General features: G+C 45.5%; 1 protein-coding gene across 1 annotated transcript in view; it reads left to right on the top strand.

Moving 5' to 3' along the window:
• The window catches only part of WDFY1 (WD repeat and FYVE domain containing 1), an 84,906-nt gene that overhangs the window by 9,833 nt on the left and 55,833 nt on the right, over positions 1–19,240 (top strand). Inside the window, exon 2 of the mRNA XM_077488316.1 lies at positions 7,835–7,902. Within this exon, the coding sequence (XP_077344442.1) occupies positions 7,835–7,902 (68 nt within the window). The remainder of the gene's footprint in view (positions 1–7,834; positions 7,903–19,240) is intronic.

Below are 19,240 nucleotides of genomic sequence, written 5' to 3'. Positions count from 1 at the left end.
GAGGGGCCAGGAGCACAAAAGGAAGACCCGAGAAGAGGAGGATCCGAGCTGCTTTGTGCAAAACCACTGCACAAGACAGGTAAGTATAACATGTTTATTATTTTTAACAATAAAAAAAGGAGACTTTACAATCACTTTAAGTGTTTTTTTTTTTTTTCCCCCTTCATGTATAGATTGTATAGAGTGTATGAAGGTAAAACACCTTCAGTCTTTACAATCACTAATCTAAAAGACTCCTAGCCTTATTTGCAAGCTGTGTTTTGTCAGTCCAGTCAAAATAAACATTTCAATGGCTGGTGGACACTACTCAAAAGATTCCCCTACCTGCTTCTTCTCCTTAAAGTGAAAAAAGCCCAAACTTTATTTGGATAGAGTGGTAAAAGTTTAGAACCCCTGCCAAGTTTTGCTTGTCCCGGTGATCTCTCTTTCTAAAACTGGTTAAGTTAAGGAAAAATCTAAAAAAATGTAAGTTGCCCCCAGAGCAGGAATAGAGAGAGAATCTAATGGGAACACTTAAATCGGTAGTAAAACACTGAGAGAAAAAAAACCTGCATGACAATAGCATAATGTGCTAGTATGCATCGCATACTAGCACGTTATGAAATACCTTAAAAAGGAGCTACCACAGTTTGCCTGGTCACCGCTGAGGGAGCTGACATGTTCCCTTTGCGCTTCTCCCGGGATCGCTGACTCCGGGACTATGACTGTCTGGAGCCGCGATGATGTCAGTCCTGTGCATGCGCGCTGAAGCCTTTTGTTCTGGTAGGATGTGCCACTTACATAAGCGGCTGCATGCAGGGTCGATATCTCCTAAACTTTGCAGGTTTATGAGATATTCTTTTTACCTTATTATAGGCTTACCTGTACTATAAGCCTTATTATAAGGTTTACCTGTACACTCTACGCCTGTATACTCTACGCTCCACCTAAGACCTCCTGCTCTCAAGCTCCCTTGTCCCATGCTCATCTCCAGGACTTCTCCACTGCCTCTCCCATTCTCTGGAATTCTCTACCTCAATTTGTCCAGCTATCCCCTACTCTGGCTGCCTTTAGGAGATCCCTGAAAACTTGCCTATCCAGGGAAGCCGATCACACCTCCAATTAACTGAACCTTTATCACTTCCATTAGCTCTTCTCCAAAGTTATAACCTTCTGTATCACTTGCCTCACCCTATTAGAGTGTAAGCTCTTATGAGCAGGTCCCTCCTAACCCTCTTGTATTTTATTGCATTGTAACTGTACTGTCTCCCTTTACATGGCAAAGCACTGCGCAAACCGTTGGCGCTATAGGTAAGCCTTATTATAGGCTTACCTGTACAAATCGCCAAGCAGGCAATACAAAAACTCTGAGAGGGTATCCTTCACTTTAGAGTATGGGTGTCCAAGCTGCGGTCTTCTAGCTTTTGCGGAACTACAGGACCCATGAGGCATTGCAAGGCTGACAGTTGCAAGCATGACTCCCAAAGGCAGAGGCATGATGGGACTTGGCGTTTTGCAACAGCTTGATGGCTGCAGGTTGGACACCCATGTTTTATAGAGAACTCCTTTTCACTTCCTGTTGTGCATGTGACAGGAGGGGGACGTAATTGTTTCATTGGGGAGATTTACTTTCACTTGGAAAGTAATTTAGAGTAATTTTCCCAAAAGATAGGATCTGCATTTGTGACCACTGCAGTCAGTGTGATCTTTTCTCATGGTTTTTAAGATGGCATTCAGCAGTGAAACCAGATGACTTCTTGATAACCAGAGTAGCTATACAGACATATACCTGCCTAAAATTCTGCAAAGGTTTTAGAAATGTGTGAAGAAATGCTGTATTTAAAAAAAAAAAAAAAAAAAGATTTAAAAAAATCTATTTTTAATTTTGTTTATTTTTATCAATTTAAAAAATGCAAAATGAGCGAACAGTAGAAAAATCGAAAACAAATCAATATTTGTTGTGGCTAAACTTTTTGGCTTAAAACCAGCATCAATTCTTACACTTGCATACTTTGTACACTTGCACAAAGTTAGGGATTTTGTAGGATTCCAGTCAGGTGCATGATTAACCACCAATTATACCAAGTAATTGGTAATGATCATCAATTTTATATGTATGTTGAAACACAGTCATTAAAGTGGGGTGCCGCCTAAAAAAAAAAAAAAAAAAAAAAAATTAAGTCAGCAGCTTCAAATACTGCAGCTGCTGACTTTTAATAATCGGATACTTACCTGTCCCAGGGTCCAACAATGCGGGGGAACAAAGCCCCCCCCCTCATTCCCCGCTCATGGCGCCGTCATTCTTACTGTGTGAAGCCACAGCCGGGCACCCACTGCGCATGCGCGAGCGGTGCAGGGTGCCGTGATACGCCGCACAGTCATCTGGGACACGTGACAGGTCCCAGATGATGACTGTGCGGTGTGAGAGGAAGTGATGTCAACAGCCCGGGCAATGAAGAAGGCAGACTACGAGGGACCCCCTAGCAACAGGTATTTAGAGGTGAGTAAAAAAAATTTTTTTTTTTCCAATTTTTTTTTTATTATTCATTTTTTAAGAATTTTAAACTATTTTTTATTTTTTGGTGGCAACACCACTTTAACTAAAACAGAAACAGCTGTGTAGGAGGCTTAAAACTGGGCCATGAACAGCCAAACTCTGTTAGTAAGGGGAGGTTGTGGAAGTCCGTTTCATGTCACAGGTTATACACCATGCAAGACTGAGCACAGCAACAAGATACAAGGTAGTTATTCTACATCAGCAAGGTCTCTCCCCGGCAAACATTTCAAAGCACACTGGGGTTTCAAGATGTGCTTTTTTGAGCTCTTTTGAAGAAGCACAAAGAAATGGCCAACATTGAGGACCATAGACGCAGTGGTTGGCCTTGTAAACTTAATGCAGTAGATGAGACGCATCATCCTGACTTCCCTTCAACATCAGAAGATGTCCAACAGTCCAATCAACACAGATCTTGCAGAAACCAGAAGGACCCATCTACTGTCCAGAGAAGTCTGGTCAGAAATTGTCTTCATGGAAGAATTGCAGCCAACAAGCCATACCTCCGACATGGTAACAAGGCTTAGTGGCTTAACTATGCACAAAAACATAGGAACTGGGGTGCAGAAAATTGGCAGCAGGTGCTCTGGACTGATAAATCGAATTTGAAGTATTTGTAGCAGGAGGCAGTTTCTTTGTCAGAGTGCTGGAGAGCTATACATTAAAGTTGTGTTCCACATACAAAAAAAATGCTTAAAATTCCTAAAAAAATAAATAAAATTAAAAACATTTGGACATTTTTTTTTTTTTTTTTTTAACTTGCTTCTAAATGCCTGTTGCTAGGGGGACCCTCGTAGTCTGCCTCCTTCAGTGCCTGGGCTCCTGACGTCATTTCCCCTCAGTGCAGAAAGGTCAATTCGCGCAGTGGGTGCCCGGCTGTGAAGCCACAGCCGGGTGCACACAGTTGACAGAAAACGCACCCCCAGTCTTCGTTCCTCCTACCAAAACCTCCTTCTCGTTCCCAAATCTCAGTACAAATCTAAGGGGGAATGGAGATTCGCTGTCTAAGGACCACGGCTATGGAACGCTTTACCAACCAACATCTGCTTGGAAGAAAACCTCCAGGTCTTCAGGAAAAAACTCAAGACCTTCCTCTTCTAGAAGCTGGACAACAAAGCTCAGCACAGCGCCTTGATGCGATTCAGTTCGCTTTGAGCGCTATACAAATTATTCATTCATTCATTCATATAAAATTGTCTTATTATTCATTATAGTATTCATATTCAACTGAATCATTAATTTTATGAATAAAAGAATAGTCCAGTAATGTAAATAACAATAGTACTTTAATAAAGCAACCCAAATAAATTGGGCAGTGGACACAGAAGATAAAATCTAATAAAATGCAAAATGATAAATTAAAGTTACTACAGCATATCCTGCAGTGCAGACTGCAGTCAGTGCACATTGAACCATAAAAAAAAAAAAAAAGAAAAATTAAATATAAATAATATAAAAATAAAATGACTAAGTCTAAGAAGACTTAAAGTCTTAGACTTTATTAATTTTCAACTTAAATCAGAAGAACTAGTAGTAATTCAGTTCACTCTCCCTAAGGTGTCAGCGGCTGCATGTGTAATAAGTGTATGTATGTAGCTGCGGGTTACATACATAGTCATACAGTAGACCACACTGTTTTCCGGCCCCCGGGTAGGAGCAGAGACATCCCGGAACACAGACTAGTCTACAGTCTGGTCTACAGCAGAGGTGCTCAGCCATTCACAGCAAGCAAGCAAGCAATGTAGACTAGTCTGTGTTTCTGGAAGTCTCCACCCATATCTGGAACACAGTGTGGTATAGTACTGGAGTATGTAGACAGCCACAGATACAGAACATACAGTTTTGCACATGCAGCAGGCTGAAAGCTTAGGGAGAGACAATCAATGACTGACATAGTTTGTCCCAACAACAAACTATGTCTAAAGAATAACAACATAATATGGCAGAAGGCTGTTATTCTGTTTCACAGTATCTGTAAAATATATAAGTATGCAAAATCAGGGCTTGACAAATTTTGCTTGGAATCTAGGAGCCAGCTAAAAAAGTTAGGAGCCAGGTCCGTAACGGCGTTCTGGACCTGTCCCTGGCCTGATATGGAGACGAGTGAGGGGAAGATAGTGCCACCTGTCTCCAAGTCATTGCCCATAGCTCTTAGAGGGACATTTTATTTATTTTCAAATTACATTTTTTTTTTTTTTTTGCGTTTTAGTGTAAATATGAGTTGTGAGGTCTCTCTGACCCCAGATCTCATATTTAAGAGGACCTGTCATGCTTTTTTCTATTACAATGGATTTTTACATTCCTTGTTTAAAAATAAAAGTGACACAATTTTATTATTATTTTTTTTTTTTTTCAAGAACAGAAATAAAAGTAATAAATAAAAAATAAGAATTTTTTTTTTTTTTTAAATGCGCCCGGTCCCACCTGCATATGAAAGCGGTGTTCAAACCACACATGTGAGGTATCGCCGTGATTGGTAGAGAAAGAGCAATAATTCTAGCCCTAGACCTCCTCTAACTCAAAACGTGCAACCTGTAGAATTTTTTAAACGTCGCCTATGGAGATTTTAAAGGGTAAAAGTTTGTCGCCATTCCATGAGCGGGCGTAATTTTGAAGCATGACATGTTGGGTATCAATTTACTTGGTGTAACATTATCTTTCACAATATAAAAAAAAATTTTGCTAACTTTACTGTTGTCTTATTTTTTTTTTTATTAAATTATTTTTCCCCCCAAAAAAAGTGCTCTTGTAAGTCCGCTGTGTACGGTGTGACAGACAGTATTGCAACGACCACCATTTTATTATCTAGGGTGTTAGAATAAAAAAATATTGTTTAGGGGTTCTAAATATAATATAATGTTTACGGGTTCTAAATAAAGGGAAGGAGATAGGCAGGCAAGGAATAGAGGCAGGGGAAGCTCCATTAACATTGCTGGTTGTCATGCCAATGGCCACCACAAGAGGGCGCCAGATTCCAGAAGGAATCATAGGACTGCAGAAGGCCCCAAGGCCCGGCCTCAATTACCGGCCGCCGGCGGAACGGCCCAACACGATCACGCCGCGGGGGGGGGGGGTCCACGGAGACATGATACCCCCAGCTGTGCTGCCCCAGGTCCATAATTCTAGTCGCAAATGTGACCTGGCGTTCGGGTTTTGTCGAGCCCTGTGCTAAATGCAATAAATATTTTTTAATTATTTTATTTTCAACTTGAGAGAACTGTAGTAATTTTATTTTTTCCCCCCAAGTTCACAGCAAGCAATGTAGACTAGTCTGTTTCTGGAAGTCTCTGCCCATATCTGGAACACAGTGTGGTATAGTGTATAGTACTGGAGTATGTAGACAGCCACAGATACAGAACATACAGTTTTTGCACATGCAGCGGGCTGAAAGCTTAGGGAGAGACATAGTTTGGCCCAACAGCAACAAACTATGTATGTGTGTACAGTACTAAAGCTGGAGTTCTCTCTTAAATTGAAGAAGTGCAAAAAACTGTAGAAGAACTACAATGAACAACCAACTAATGGCAGTATGGCACAACTAGACAATTGGAACATACTGGTAGTCAGTCATACTATGTTGTATGTTCCAATTGTCCAGTAGCACAGGCCAATGCCAATTCATTTACTATGTTCAACAGCATGGTAAATGAATTGGTCTATGCTACGGATTTACAAATCTATTTCAGTAAAAGTGGCAGATTTCGCTTTAAGAACAAAAGTTGCTTAGGTTTCTCTTCTCGTCAAGAATATGAGATGCTAGATAGAGATGCACCGAAATTTCGGCTCGCCGAAGCATATCAGCCGAAAATGCCCTTTTCGGCAATTTGCCGAAAGGAAAAAATGGCCGATAATTGAGCCGAAAATGGGGCGGGGCGGAGCCCGCCCCTGCCCCTGCTGCCACCCATCATGGGAGATCTATAACGCAGGAGAGCCGCCTGGCTCAGTAGAGCGCCTGGAACATCACAGCTTTAATTTCAATAGCTGTGTGTTCCCCGTCGCGCGCCGTCGCATACAGCCCTTTCCCCTTGTCCGGGGAACTGTGATAGACAGATTACCCTTCCAGATTGGACGCTGGCTGCACAGGGGACAAACACACTGGCTGCACGGGGACAACACACTGATCTCTTTTATCATGCCGCCAGTCTCTGACCACCTCCTGTACCATTTCGCCAGTCTCTGACCACCTCCTGTACCATTTCGCCAGTCTCTGACCACCTCCTGTACCATTTCGCCAGTCTCTGACCACCTCCTGTACCATTTCGCCAGTCTCTGACCACCTCCTGTACCATGTCGCCAGTCTCTGACCACCTCCTGTACCATGTCGCCAGTCTCTGACCACCTCCTGTACCATGTCGCCAGTCTCTGACCACCTCCTGTACCATGTCGCCAGTCTCTGACCCTCTCCTGTACCATGCCGCCAGTCTCTGACCCTCTCCTGTACCATGCCGCCAGTCTCTGACCCTCTCCTGTACCATGCCGCCAGTCTCTGACCCTCTCCTGTACCATGCCGCCAGTCTCTGACCACCTCCTGTACCATGCCGCCAGTCTCTGACCACCTCCTGTACCATGCCGCCAGTCTCTGACCACCTCCTGTACCATGCCGCCAGTCTCTGACCACCTCCTGTACCATGCCGCCAGTCTCTGACCACCTCCTGTACCATGCCGCCAGTCTCTGACCACCTCCTGTACCATGCCGCCAGTCTTTGACCACCTTGCTCACCGGCGAATAGTAGTAATGGTAGCCATCCAGGAGGGACAGTGCCCACTCTTGTACTTGAGTATGCTATGTGCAGCCCTCTATGAAGCCGTCTCTCGGGTCCCAGCAGCTTCTCACAAGCATGAGGAGCGTCCGCGGGGAAGGTGCCAGCGTCTCAGCAGGGAACGTGCTTACGGATGCGGCGTCTTATCCACGAGGAACGTGCAAGCCACCCACCGAACGAGTGATGTCATCCGAAGTTTCTCCCACCGCTACTACGCATGTGCGATTTTCGGCGCCATTATTGACAAGAATTCTCTTTCGGCCTAAATTTCGGTGCATCCCTACCTGTTGGACACCTCTGAAAAATGATCCACTGCTTCAGCGGGTTGGCAAAAGCTGGTGTATGTGTAAACCTAGCTATGAAGAGAGGATATAAGAGTGGATTATAAGACTTCCAGTCTATCAATTCATTAGAGCGATAAGAGAAAAATTATGCATTGATGTCTTTTAGTTTCAGCATTTAGTGTATTCATGCAGTGTCTGTATATTTGTGTTTTCAGTATGTGGATATTATATAATCTGAGCAATTTTTCTGTGTTTAGGACAATTCGAGTATGGCTGAAGAGAGACAGCGGGCAGTATTGGCCAAGTATCTACCACACCATGTCATGTGAGTTCAGCTGATACTCTACCTATACCCTACCTACACTATCGCTCATAGCAACAAATCAGAATCAGGTTAGAGACTTAAAGAAGGCGTCTGATAACCCACATGATCCCTGTTATTCCATTGCATATAATGGCAAGAGAAAGTTGCTTAACTACTTTAGCCCCGAAAGATTTTACCCCCTTCCTGACCAGAGCACTTTTTACAATTCGGCACTGCGTCACTTTAACTGACACTTGCGTGGTCATGAAATGCTGTACCCAAACAAAATTTGCATGCTTTTTTTTCCCCATATATAGAGCTTTCTTTTGGTGTTATTTGATCACCCCTGCGCTTTTTATTTTTTGCGCTATAAACAAAAAAAATGTCAATTTTGGAAAAAATATATTTTTTACTTTTTTTTTTTCTATAATAAATATACCAAAATTTAAAAATAATAAAAAAAATTCTTCACCAGTGTAGGCCAATATATATTCTACATATTTTTGGCAACAAAAAGCGCAGTAAGCATCTACAAACTATGGGAAAGATTGGCATTTTTATTTTATTTTTTACTACTAATGGTGGTGATCTGTGATTTTTTTTTTATTGCGGTATTGCGACGGACATATCGAACACTTTTGATACTTTTGTGGGACCATTGACAATTCTACAGCAATCAGTGCTATAAAAATGCACTGATTACTGTGTAAATGTCACTGGTAGGGAAGGGGTTAACACGGGGGGGGGGGCATCAAGGGGTTAACTGTGTATTTCCTCAGTGTGTTCTAACTATGTGGGGATGGGAGTGACTAGGAGAGTAGAGGTCAATAAAGACACAAGAAATTAGAATTGTTTGAGTGTAAAGCCTCGTACACACACTCGGATATTCAGCAGGGAATTGTGTGATGACAGACTGTTTGCCTAAAATCTGACTGTTGGTACGCTCCTTCAGACAATTGTTCAACTTTCAGGCCAACAAATGTTGGCTGGCAGGCTAGTATATTTTTGGTGGACAATGGTCTGTTGTCAGATTTTCTGATTGTGTGAGCTGAAATTCCACGTAGTATGTCACTACATTCGTGTTTGTTGGCCGACAATTGTGTGCCGTTTGCATTCAAGACAAGTTCATGGCCAACGCCCTTCGTTCAAAAGTCTGATGCTTTGTCTGCTGAAAATCCAATTGTGTGTACGAGGTTTTAAGCTCATTATGTCTGTCTATTGTGACTTAAGATGAGGATCAGGTCACATTTTATGTCAAATTACTGCAGAAAAGCAGTTCATTCTAAGGGGGTCACATACTTTTTCCTGCCTCTGTATAAAGTGTGATTTGATGGTGGATGGATAGTGCTAACTGAACAAAAATAAAAAACTACTTTGATATAATCTGCAGTCACAAAACCACGATTCCCACTGTGTATTCACCTCAGTCTTGGGTTACTTGCACAAATGTGAAGCTGCACGCTGATGATCTGTGTACAATCCAATAACTACTTTTATTGTTCCAACTACAAGGACATTTCACCCTTTGCCAGGGCTTAATTGTTCTCAGCGATAACTGGGAACATTGTAACTTAAATGAATGCAGCACAGCCAGCAGATTTAGAAAGTTATTAGCTGATAGTTTTTTTTTTTTTTTTTTTTTAACACATTTAACAAACCCTGGTATATTTAAAAAAAAAAATATATTGTCTAAATACAAGAGGCATATGTATTCTTACTTGAATTTTGGTTGCTTTTGTATATTTTTTCAGATCTGTGCAGTAATCCCATACTTCACCTCTGTTCAAGAGCTTCCTTTAATAAAGACTAATCACTGCTGCTCTCTCTCCCTGAGCAGGTGATGGTCTTGTCTCCACCCGCTCCTGTAGTGGGTGGGGCCTACTGGGTCCCTCCCACAGCTCTTCTCTGCACAGGCTATGCACTGTGATTTATGTCCCTGCTATAACTTGGTTTGCAAAAGCATTTGGACAAAAAGTGGATTTATATAATTTGCTGAGGGATAGATTTAAAGAGGAAGTAAACCCTGATGAGTTTACTTCCTCTTTGTCTCCCTGCAAAGGTAAAGCATAATTGGCTACTATGCATCGCATAGTAGCTCATTATGTGTCACTTACCTGACACAGGAGCCAGCGATGTCACCACTGTCCCCTGTAGTCCGGAGCATCCATCTTCTTCTGGGTATCGCTGCTCCGGCCACTCAGCGCCAGAGCAGCGATGACGTCACATGCGCACGGGAGCCGCCACTAACGGCGTATCACCGCTAGCAGCGGCATGCTGCTAATGGCGATAGTGCGCCTGCGTGCCGCTGTCTACGGTGCATGCGCCGTAGACAGCTGTCACTGTCTTTTAGTAAATATCTCCTAAACCGTGTAGGTTTAGGAGATATTTCTTGGACCTACAGGTAAGCCTTAATCTAGGCTTACCTGTAGGTCAAAGTGGTTTGTAAGGGTTTACAACCACTTTAAGTGAATATGTGAGCAAAGTTCAGTTTTAACAGACCTAATAAGAGAAGTTCATTAAATGCTTTTTAAAAATGTGTTCTGGCACATACTGTGTCTGATTTTGTAAGTGTGTCATAGAGTCCTTGACACTGCCCATGTAAATCTGTGCTCACTGGAGGGTATCATGGCAGTATTGTCACGTGTTCCCCTTCTCTTCTGCTCTTGGCTTCCTGGCATTCATGCTAGTACCTCCTTTCTGCAGGCATGTCCTTGCAGCACTTTACACTTCCTGTCAGCTTGTAGGCCGTGTGACACCCTATGAGGCAACAGGTGCAGCCACAAGACCCATGAACAGCAGTGTGCTCGTAGTCTGTGCTGGCAAATAAGCAAAGCAGATTTCTTGACTTTAGCATAAGCTGCAGTGTAAGAGAAGTGATTTTTTTTTTTTTTTTTAAGAATTATACTTGCCTAGATGGATGCTGCATCTGTCCCCCACCAGCTCCAAGATTGAAAACCGAGCCATCAAACACTGCTGAACTCTTGATTCTCACAGCTCCATGAGCAGAGAGCCCAACCCATACGGTCGCAGTCTTTCTCCAGCCTTGACCGGCTCTGTGCCCTCATCCAGCAGTGGGCATAAACTGAAAATGGGTCACGGGAGCGCAGAACGAACTGCACTCCTGTGATCCACAGGAGAAGCAAACGAGCTTTAACTGCAGATCACTGGTGGATTTTGCCTGTTGTCTTGAGTTGCCTATTAAAGCGGAGGTCCACCCTAAAGTGGAGATTCCGCTCATTGGAACCCTCCCCCCCTCCGGCGCCACAATTGCCACCTTTCAGGGGGGAGGGGGGTGCAGATACCTGTACAGTACAGGTATCTGCACCCACTTCCGGCATAGATATCTGCAGAAAGTACGCCCCTTTCTACAGAATCTATGCCCCTTTCCGAAAGTCCCCCGCTGTCTGCTGGGAAACACACACGTATCCCAGAGACAGAGGGGACCATCCTTATTGCGCAGCGTGACTCGCGCATGCGCAGTAGGGAACCGGTAAATGAAGCCGCAAGGCTCCACTTCCTGATTTCCATACCCAAGATGGCGGCAGCACCCGAGAGACGATCGAGAGATCGGCTTCGGGTGCCGACATCGCGGGCGCGCTGAGCGGGTAAGTGTCATTATTTTAAAAGTCAGCAGCTTCAGTATTTGTAGCTGCTGGCTTTAAAAAAAAAAAAAAAAAACGGCGGACTCCCGCTTTAAGGCCTCATGTACACTACAGATACTAAACTGAAGTTTTGGAGCAGTTGGGCGTTTTTTCCATGTACATGTACACAGTAGTTTATAGTTGAGGCAGTTGAGTTTACTGGCATTTTTTATTTTTTTTTTAAGCAGAAATTGCGTTCAGGACTCGAGGTCAACCGATATATCGGCCGATATTTGTTTTTTTTTTAATTAATCGGCATCAGCCGATTGTGCTGATAAAAAGGCAGATATATCTTCTGTAATAGAAGTCAATGCAAGTTGCCTGAGTCTTCAGTGAAGCGGCTTGTTTTCTCTCTGGGCAGTCTGCCAAGAAAAAAAGCAGAGATACAATGTTTACACTTATGAATGAATGGAACTCCATGTGTAGGAGTTCTCGGTTTAACAATTTAAAGACTAAATCTTTTCTGACACTTGTTGCTTACTAGTAAAAATCCTGTATTTTCTGCTAGAAAATCACTTGGAGCCCTCAAAAATTATATATATATATATATATATATATATATATATATATAATTTTAGCAGAGACCCTAGGGAATAAAATAGCGGTTGTTGCAATATTTTATGTCGCACGGCATTTGCGCAGAGGTCTTTCAAACGCAATTTTTGGGGAAAAAAGACACTAATGATTTAAAAACTAAAACAGTAAAGTTAGCCCATTTTAGTTTTGATTACCTGTTTTTGTGTATTTAATATTTAATATATAGTTTTTTTTTTTTTTTTTTTTTGTTTTTTAATCTAAATTATACATACAAGTGAACTGATTGGAGGTTTTTTTTGTTTAATAAATGTTTAAATGTAAGAAATTTGCTGTAAGGCCTCTTTCACACTGACGTCCCGTTCAGGCCCGCCTGTCAGTTTTTCAGGCGGACCTGAACGGGTGCTCCATAGAGCTCTATGGAGCGTCGGATGTCAGCGGTGACATGTGCGCTGACATCCGACCCGCTCTGATCTGAAAAAGTGTAACGGAGGAAAAAGCTATTTTTCCATCCGTCTGCGGATCGGATCGGGTGACGACGGGCACTGCGGTCCGTCGTCATCTGATCTCCCATAGGGGAGAGCGGCGCTGTGACAGGTCCGTCCCTGCGCAGTGTGCAGAGACTGACCTGTCATCTCCCTGCTCAGCGGGGATCGGCGGAGTGATCCCCGCTGAGCAAACGGATATCCACGGGGCGGATCAGAACTGATCCGCCCCGTGTGAAAGGACCCTATCACTTATTACTTAGAGTCCACTGGAAAAAAAATTATTAAAAGCCAGCAGCTATAAATACTACAGCTGCTGACTTTTAATAAATGGACACTCGCCTGTCCCAGGGTCCAGCGATGTCGGCAGCTGGGGCCGATCGATCTCTCAGCTGCTGCCGACCACCATTCTAGATGAAGGAATCAGGAAGTGAAGCGTTGCGGCATCACTTCCCAGTTCCCTACTGCGTGTGCGCGAGTGGCGCAGCGCAATGGGAACGGTCCGCGCTGTCTCTGGGACCCGTGTGTGTCCCAGCAGACAGTGCGGCGGGACAGTAAGAAGCATAAACTCCCGTGGGAGTCTATGCTTGGAAGTGGGTGCAAATACCTGTCTTAGACAGGTATCTGCACCCTACTCCCCCCTGAAAGGTGCCAACTGTGATGCCGGAGGGGGGGGGAGGGTTCCAATGAGCGGAAGTTCCACTTTAGGGTGGAACCCCGCTTTAAGGCTGCTTTCACACTGGAGCGGGCAGGCATTGACGGTAAACCGCTGCTAGTTTTAGCTGCGCCTTACCGTCATTTTAGTGGCGTTATTCGGCTGCTAGCGGGGCACTTATAACCCAGCTAGTGGTCGAGGAAGAGGTTAAATATGCCCGTGAAGCACCACTGCCAAATCACATTTCAATGGGCAGGAGTGGTGGAGGAGCGGTGTACACCGCTCCAAAGATCCTGCTTGCAGGACTTTTTTTTTTTTGTAGCGCTTGGGCTTTCACACAGACTGCAAGGGAGCCGTTTTGCAGGCACTTTACAGGTGCTATTTTTAGCACAAAAGCGCCTGAAAAATGCCCCAGTATGTAAGGTGTCTGTTAGATTTTATGAGATGAAGGGGGGAAAAAATTAATAAATTCGGCCTAACGTATCGGCCCAAAATAATTGCCATTATATATCGGCCGCTACGATTTCTAAATATTGGCATCGGCCAGAGAAAAACCCATATCGACCTCTATTCAGGACTGTAGTTTACCAGCAATTTAAACGCCAAATGCTTGTAACCGCGCATTTACATTTATAATTTTTGAACATAAAATTTTTGGAAAAAAAACTAATTTCACCACATGCTGTTGCCTGCATCAATGGGTGAGTACAGTAGCAACAAATGCTCATCCTTGCACACAATTTTTTACGTTTTCGGAGCCTCAGCAACATCAGAAACATTTCTTCACACATGCTCATGATAGGATCCATAGTGAAAACACAAAAATAAGTGCCGCTATCTACAAGTGCGCTTCTCTCTGCTGCTGCTCTTCTCTCATGGCTGAAATAGTTAATAATTTACGTGTTTTTCCTGCATTGCGGGCATTTGGTAGGGTCCCCTGAGGTTACCTTTGAAAAAGCTTTTTACCTAAAATGCTCATAACTGCTGCTAAACTCGCATAAACTCAGTATGTAAAAGCTGTAGACTGAACATTTTTCACCATTGGTTTCCAGCTGTCAGTTTCCAGCGTTCAACTGCCCTGTGTACATGAGGACTAACATTTTCGTTTCTTTTGGGAATTATGTAGATGGGAGAAAAGATTTCTGTGCTTTTGGTTGGATTGACATGGATAAAGCTAAACAAACGTTGTGTCCTTGTAATATCCTGGAAACTTGGTTGTAAACTAACAGCAAGCAGTAACAAACATCAGCTGGATAGCTCCTGGGTTTTAAATCATTGTACTCTATCTGAAGGAAGTCATAATTTTTACAGAGTCCAAAATATCTGGTACAAAGTACATCGATTTTTCAACTGCCGTGTTCAACTGCAATGTCAGGATCTCTTCAGGATTCTCCTTTAAAATGACCAGTACATTTTAAACTACTTGAAGTCTGGGGATTTTTTTACTTATTTTTTTTAAATTCTCACCTAGTTATATATGAAGCCATTTATTATCAATCAACTGTGTTTACTCTTAAATCATAATGGCAACAGAAACTACCCAAATGGCCCTGATCAAAAGTTTACATACCCTGGTAATTTTGGCCTGATAACATGCACACAAGTTGACACACAGGGGTTTGAATGGCTATTAACCACTTGGGACCCGCGCTATTGCAAAATGACGGCAATAGCGCGGACCCACATTTTCGGGACTACGTCTATTGACGTAGTCCCGGTTACGAGCGGCCTGCGCGCCCCCTGAGGGGCGCGCGCGGCGCGCTCTGTGATCGGCGAGTCCGTGAGACTCGCCTGATCACCGATCCGTGTAAGGGGTCGATCCCGACCCCTTATCACGTGATCAGCTGTCAGCCAATGACAGCTGATCATGTGATAAAACGGAGCCGGTAATCGGCTAGTATTCCTCCTCGCGCTGACAGCGCGAGGAGAAAAAAAAAAAGCCGATCGCCGGCGGCCGTGTTCGGGACATCAGTCCCGATCACGGCCAGCAATTTAAAAGGACACCTGCCCCCTGCCAGTGCCCACCTGCCACCCGCAGTGCCATCCTGAATAAAGTAAGTGCCCCCCTGTCAGTGCCACCCAGCAGTGCCCATAGTGCCCACAGTGCCACCCAGCAGTGCCCACAGTGCCACCCACAGTGCCACCCAGCAGTGCCACCCACAGTGCCACCCAAAATCTGCCTCAGGTGCTGCACCCCAGTGCCGCCCATCAGTGCCCAGCAGTGCCGCCCATCAGTGCCCAGCAGTGCCGCCCATCAGTGCCCAGCAGTGCCGCCCATTAGTGCCCAGCAGTGCCACCTATCAGAGCCACCTATCAGTGCCACCTATCAGTGCCCATCAGTCCCATCTATCTGTGGTACCTATCAGTGCCCATCCGTGCCACCCATCCGTGCCACTTATCCGTGCCACCCATCCGTGCCATCTTATCTGTGCCCATCTTTGCCCATCAGTGCCGCCTTATCTGTGCCCATCGGTGCCGCCTTATCTGTGCCTATTAGTGCCGCCTTAACTATGCCTATCAGTGCCCACCAATGCAGCCCATCAGTGCCCACCAATGCAGCCCATCAGTGCCCACCAATGCAGCCTATCAGTGCCGCCTAATCAGCGCACTTCAATGAAGGAGAAAAATGACCCGTTTGCAAAATTTTATAACAAACTATTAAAACATGATTTTTTTTTTTTTTTTTTTTGCATCTTTTTTTGTTTGTTTAGCAAAAAATAAAACTCCGAGCTGTAACTAAATACCACCAAAAGAAAGCTCTATTTGTAGGAAAAAAATGATAAAAATTTCATTTGGGTACAGTGTTGTATGCCCGCGCAATTGTCACTCAAAGTGCATCAGCGCTGAAAGCTGAAAATTGGTCTGGGACTGAGGGGGGTTTAAGTGCCCAGTAAGCAAGTGGTTAAAGGTAACCATCCTCACCTGTGATCTGTTTGCTTGTAATTAATGTGTGTGTATAAAAGATCAATGAGTTTCTGGACTCCTGACAGACCCTTCCATCTTTTATCCAGTGCTGCACTGACGTTTCTGGATTTCAATGCTGGCCATACACTATATGAAAAATCGGGCGAACCCAATTTTGAAAAACGTTCAGCCGCAAGCTCAAACTATGCTGCCATCATGTAATGACCGATAAATCGTTCAGTGGATATAAATACATTTCTCTTATATTCGCCAACCGACACAGCTCCTCTCTTAGCCATTGGGTTGTTTGCCCTATTACTAGGAGATACTAGGCATTAGTTGTGATACAACACTCAGAACTCTTAGTTCCGACCAAGGGGGTGGTCCCTTGGGCAACAACCCTCCACCCTGCCATGCAGCCATCAGTTTTATTTTGCCTAGTGAAGGAGAAGGACCTAGGAACCCTGCGGGCCCATCGGTCCGTGCTTTTTTTTTTTATGCAGAAGCATGACTTTTTGCGCAAGATGAATGATCGTGTGATCTATTATCAACAGCTGGCTGGGTGACAGGCTGGATACCCTTATCCTTGTAGTCTCCCCAGTCTGGCCATTGAGCGTTTGCAGGCCGCAGCTGGTGGTCGGCGAGCTTTTATGCTCCGGGGCATACATATGACCGGGCTACTGATGTCTGCGTCACAGTATGCTGGGCCAGCAGCCACCCTGTACTGATCAGTGAGTGGGTCTGTGATGGAATGTCTCCTAGCTCTTCAGGACTGGTAAGTACAGCTCTCCCTGCCTCGGCAGGGCTGAGCAGCTGGACATTCCCTGGGAGGTCGATCCGAGGGTCCCTCATCTCCCTCTCTTCTCTCCCCTGTCCCTATCTTCCACCCCCCCTGGGGGAGATGCTGCATGTGGCTGCTGAGCGGTGTCTGTGTCTATACAGGGGCTCTCTGGGGGGGCTCTCACCTGGGTTGGGGGGCTGCGCTGGCTGGTGGCATCCTGGGTCCTGTTCCTCATGCACCTGGAAGGTGTCTGTGATGTTTTGTACAGCGCTGTGTTCACTGCCATTGTTTTCTCCTTGACCTCATGGAGCTGCTTTGGCGGCCATTTTAGGTGTGGGCAAGGACAGCATGCTTTCCTGGGCTTCAGTGGCGATTTTCTTAGTGATCTCCTATACTGGCGGCCATTTTCTAGAAGCCTAAACACTTCAGAGCGGTTTGGTGCTGTTTTTTTCAGTGTTCTCTAGCAGCAGCATGTGCTCTCACAGCCATTTTCCCTGTGTTTTATGTCTTTGTACTGAACACAGGGCGGCCATTTTATTGAAGCCTGAGCACACTTCAGAGCGGTTTGGTGCTGTTTGCAGCGGCTGCCACCTACACAGCTTTTGTTTCCTCTGCACCTGGGAGCCCACAGGCACTGCTTATTGGATAGCGCAGAACTCCTCAGGGTGGTGAGTCCAGCGGGAAAAGCCCCTCAGCCAGCGGCAGCTAGGAGGGTGGAACTGTCACTGTCCTAAGTCCCCTTCGGGTGGCAGACAGGGTAGGGTCAGCATGGCTGACCCTTCAGTTTCTTCCCCCGAAATCCAGGCAATTGCAACCGGGTCACCTGCAGTCTGTGCAGTGCCCATGGACACCCTGATGGCGATCCTCAATTCGTTCGTTGCCCGGATGGAGGCGGTGCGTGGGAAGAAAGGTGCACTAAAGCAGCCCCTGCCCCCCCCCCCCCCCCCCGTCCTCTGGGGAGAGCTCTGACGCAGACTCAGGTCCTGCTGAGGCTGGTGACTCCTGCTCTGTTTTGTCAGAAAACGCTGACCAGGACTGTTCGGACAGTGAGGATGATGCCCCGTCTGGGTCCGTGCGAGACAAAGCGCTTGTTGAAGCACTTATCACAGCTGTGCGTGATACCCTGAAGATTCAAGAGCCAGCTGATCCCTCTGCTGATGTACCGGCCCCTTTTGGGTCCCGCAAGCCAGCGCGTTCACCTAAGGTGTTCCCGTATCTGACAAGTTCATTTACAAGGAATGGGGTCACCCGCAACGGACCTTTTCGGTCCCCAAATACATGGCGGTGCGTTACCCCTTTGAGGAGAGCCTTCTCAAAAAATGGTCAGCTCCTCTGGTCGTGGACCCCCCAGTATCCAGGTTAAACAATGTAACCATGATTCCGGTTGAGGGGACTCCTGCATTCATGATCCCACGGACAGGAAGGCCGAGGCAGTGGCTCGTTCCTTGTTTACGGTTGTGGGGTCAGCCGTGCCACCAGTACTGGCATCCGCACTTGTGTTGCAGACACTGACTGAGTGGGAAAAACGTTTGCACCGCGAATTGGGAGAGCAACAGGCTTCTCCTGGCTGCATGCAACTAGCAGACCAACTAGTGCAAGGCCTTAAGTACGTCTGTGACACGGCCCTGGATACTCTCACTCTGTTATCCAGGGCTTCAGTATCAGCTGTGGTGCTGAGGCGCCTGATTTGGCTAAAATGCTGGTCTGCTGACCAGGCATCCAAAAAAGCCCTGACGAATCTTCCCTTCCTTGGCGACCGGCTCTTTGGAGCCTTCTTGGATGACATTATTAAAAATGCCACCGGTGGTAAGAGTACCATACTCCCAAAGGCCAGGAAGGCTAAGGAGCCACGCCGTAGGCAAGTGCCCTCCTTTTTTTTCCGCTCAGAAACTGCTTTTTCTTCCGCCCGGAGCATCGGCAAAACACCCCCAGCCCGACAGGATGACCACGGATGGTCAAAAACGTCCCTGGAACGGCAAGCCTGTGAATAAAAGTGCTACCGCATGAAGGTTTACCCCCACCCATGACTCTTCCTCTCCAGCATACCGGTATCCCCAGCTCGCCGGGAGGCCCTCTTGGGGGCAGTAAGGGACCTGCTGAATTGCGGGGTGGTTGTACCGGTTCCGGAATTGGAAAGCTTCCAGGGATTCTACTCAAATCTGTTTGTAGTTCCCAAGAAGGAAGGAGTACGTCCAATCTTGGACCTAAAAGCCCTCAATCACTTTGTAGAAGTGTAGAGGTTCAGAATGGAATCTGTTCGCTCAGTAGTCACTGCACTCCATCAAGGGGACTCCCTGGCGTCCTTGGACATCCAGGATGCGCATACCCATATGCCTTCGGCATCAAAAATTTCTGCGGT

The sequence above is a fragment of the Lithobates pipiens genome, unplaced genomic scaffold (genome assembly GCF_037356315.1).
Source record: "Lithobates pipiens isolate NorthernLeopardFrog02 unplaced genomic scaffold, aLitPip1_a1.2 Scaffold_18, whole genome shotgun sequence".
Taxonomy (NCBI): domain Eukaryota; kingdom Metazoa; phylum Chordata; class Amphibia; order Anura; family Ranidae; genus Lithobates; species Lithobates pipiens.
Note: the sequence above shows the minus strand (reverse complement) of the source record. Positions and strands in the feature narration are given on the sequence as shown.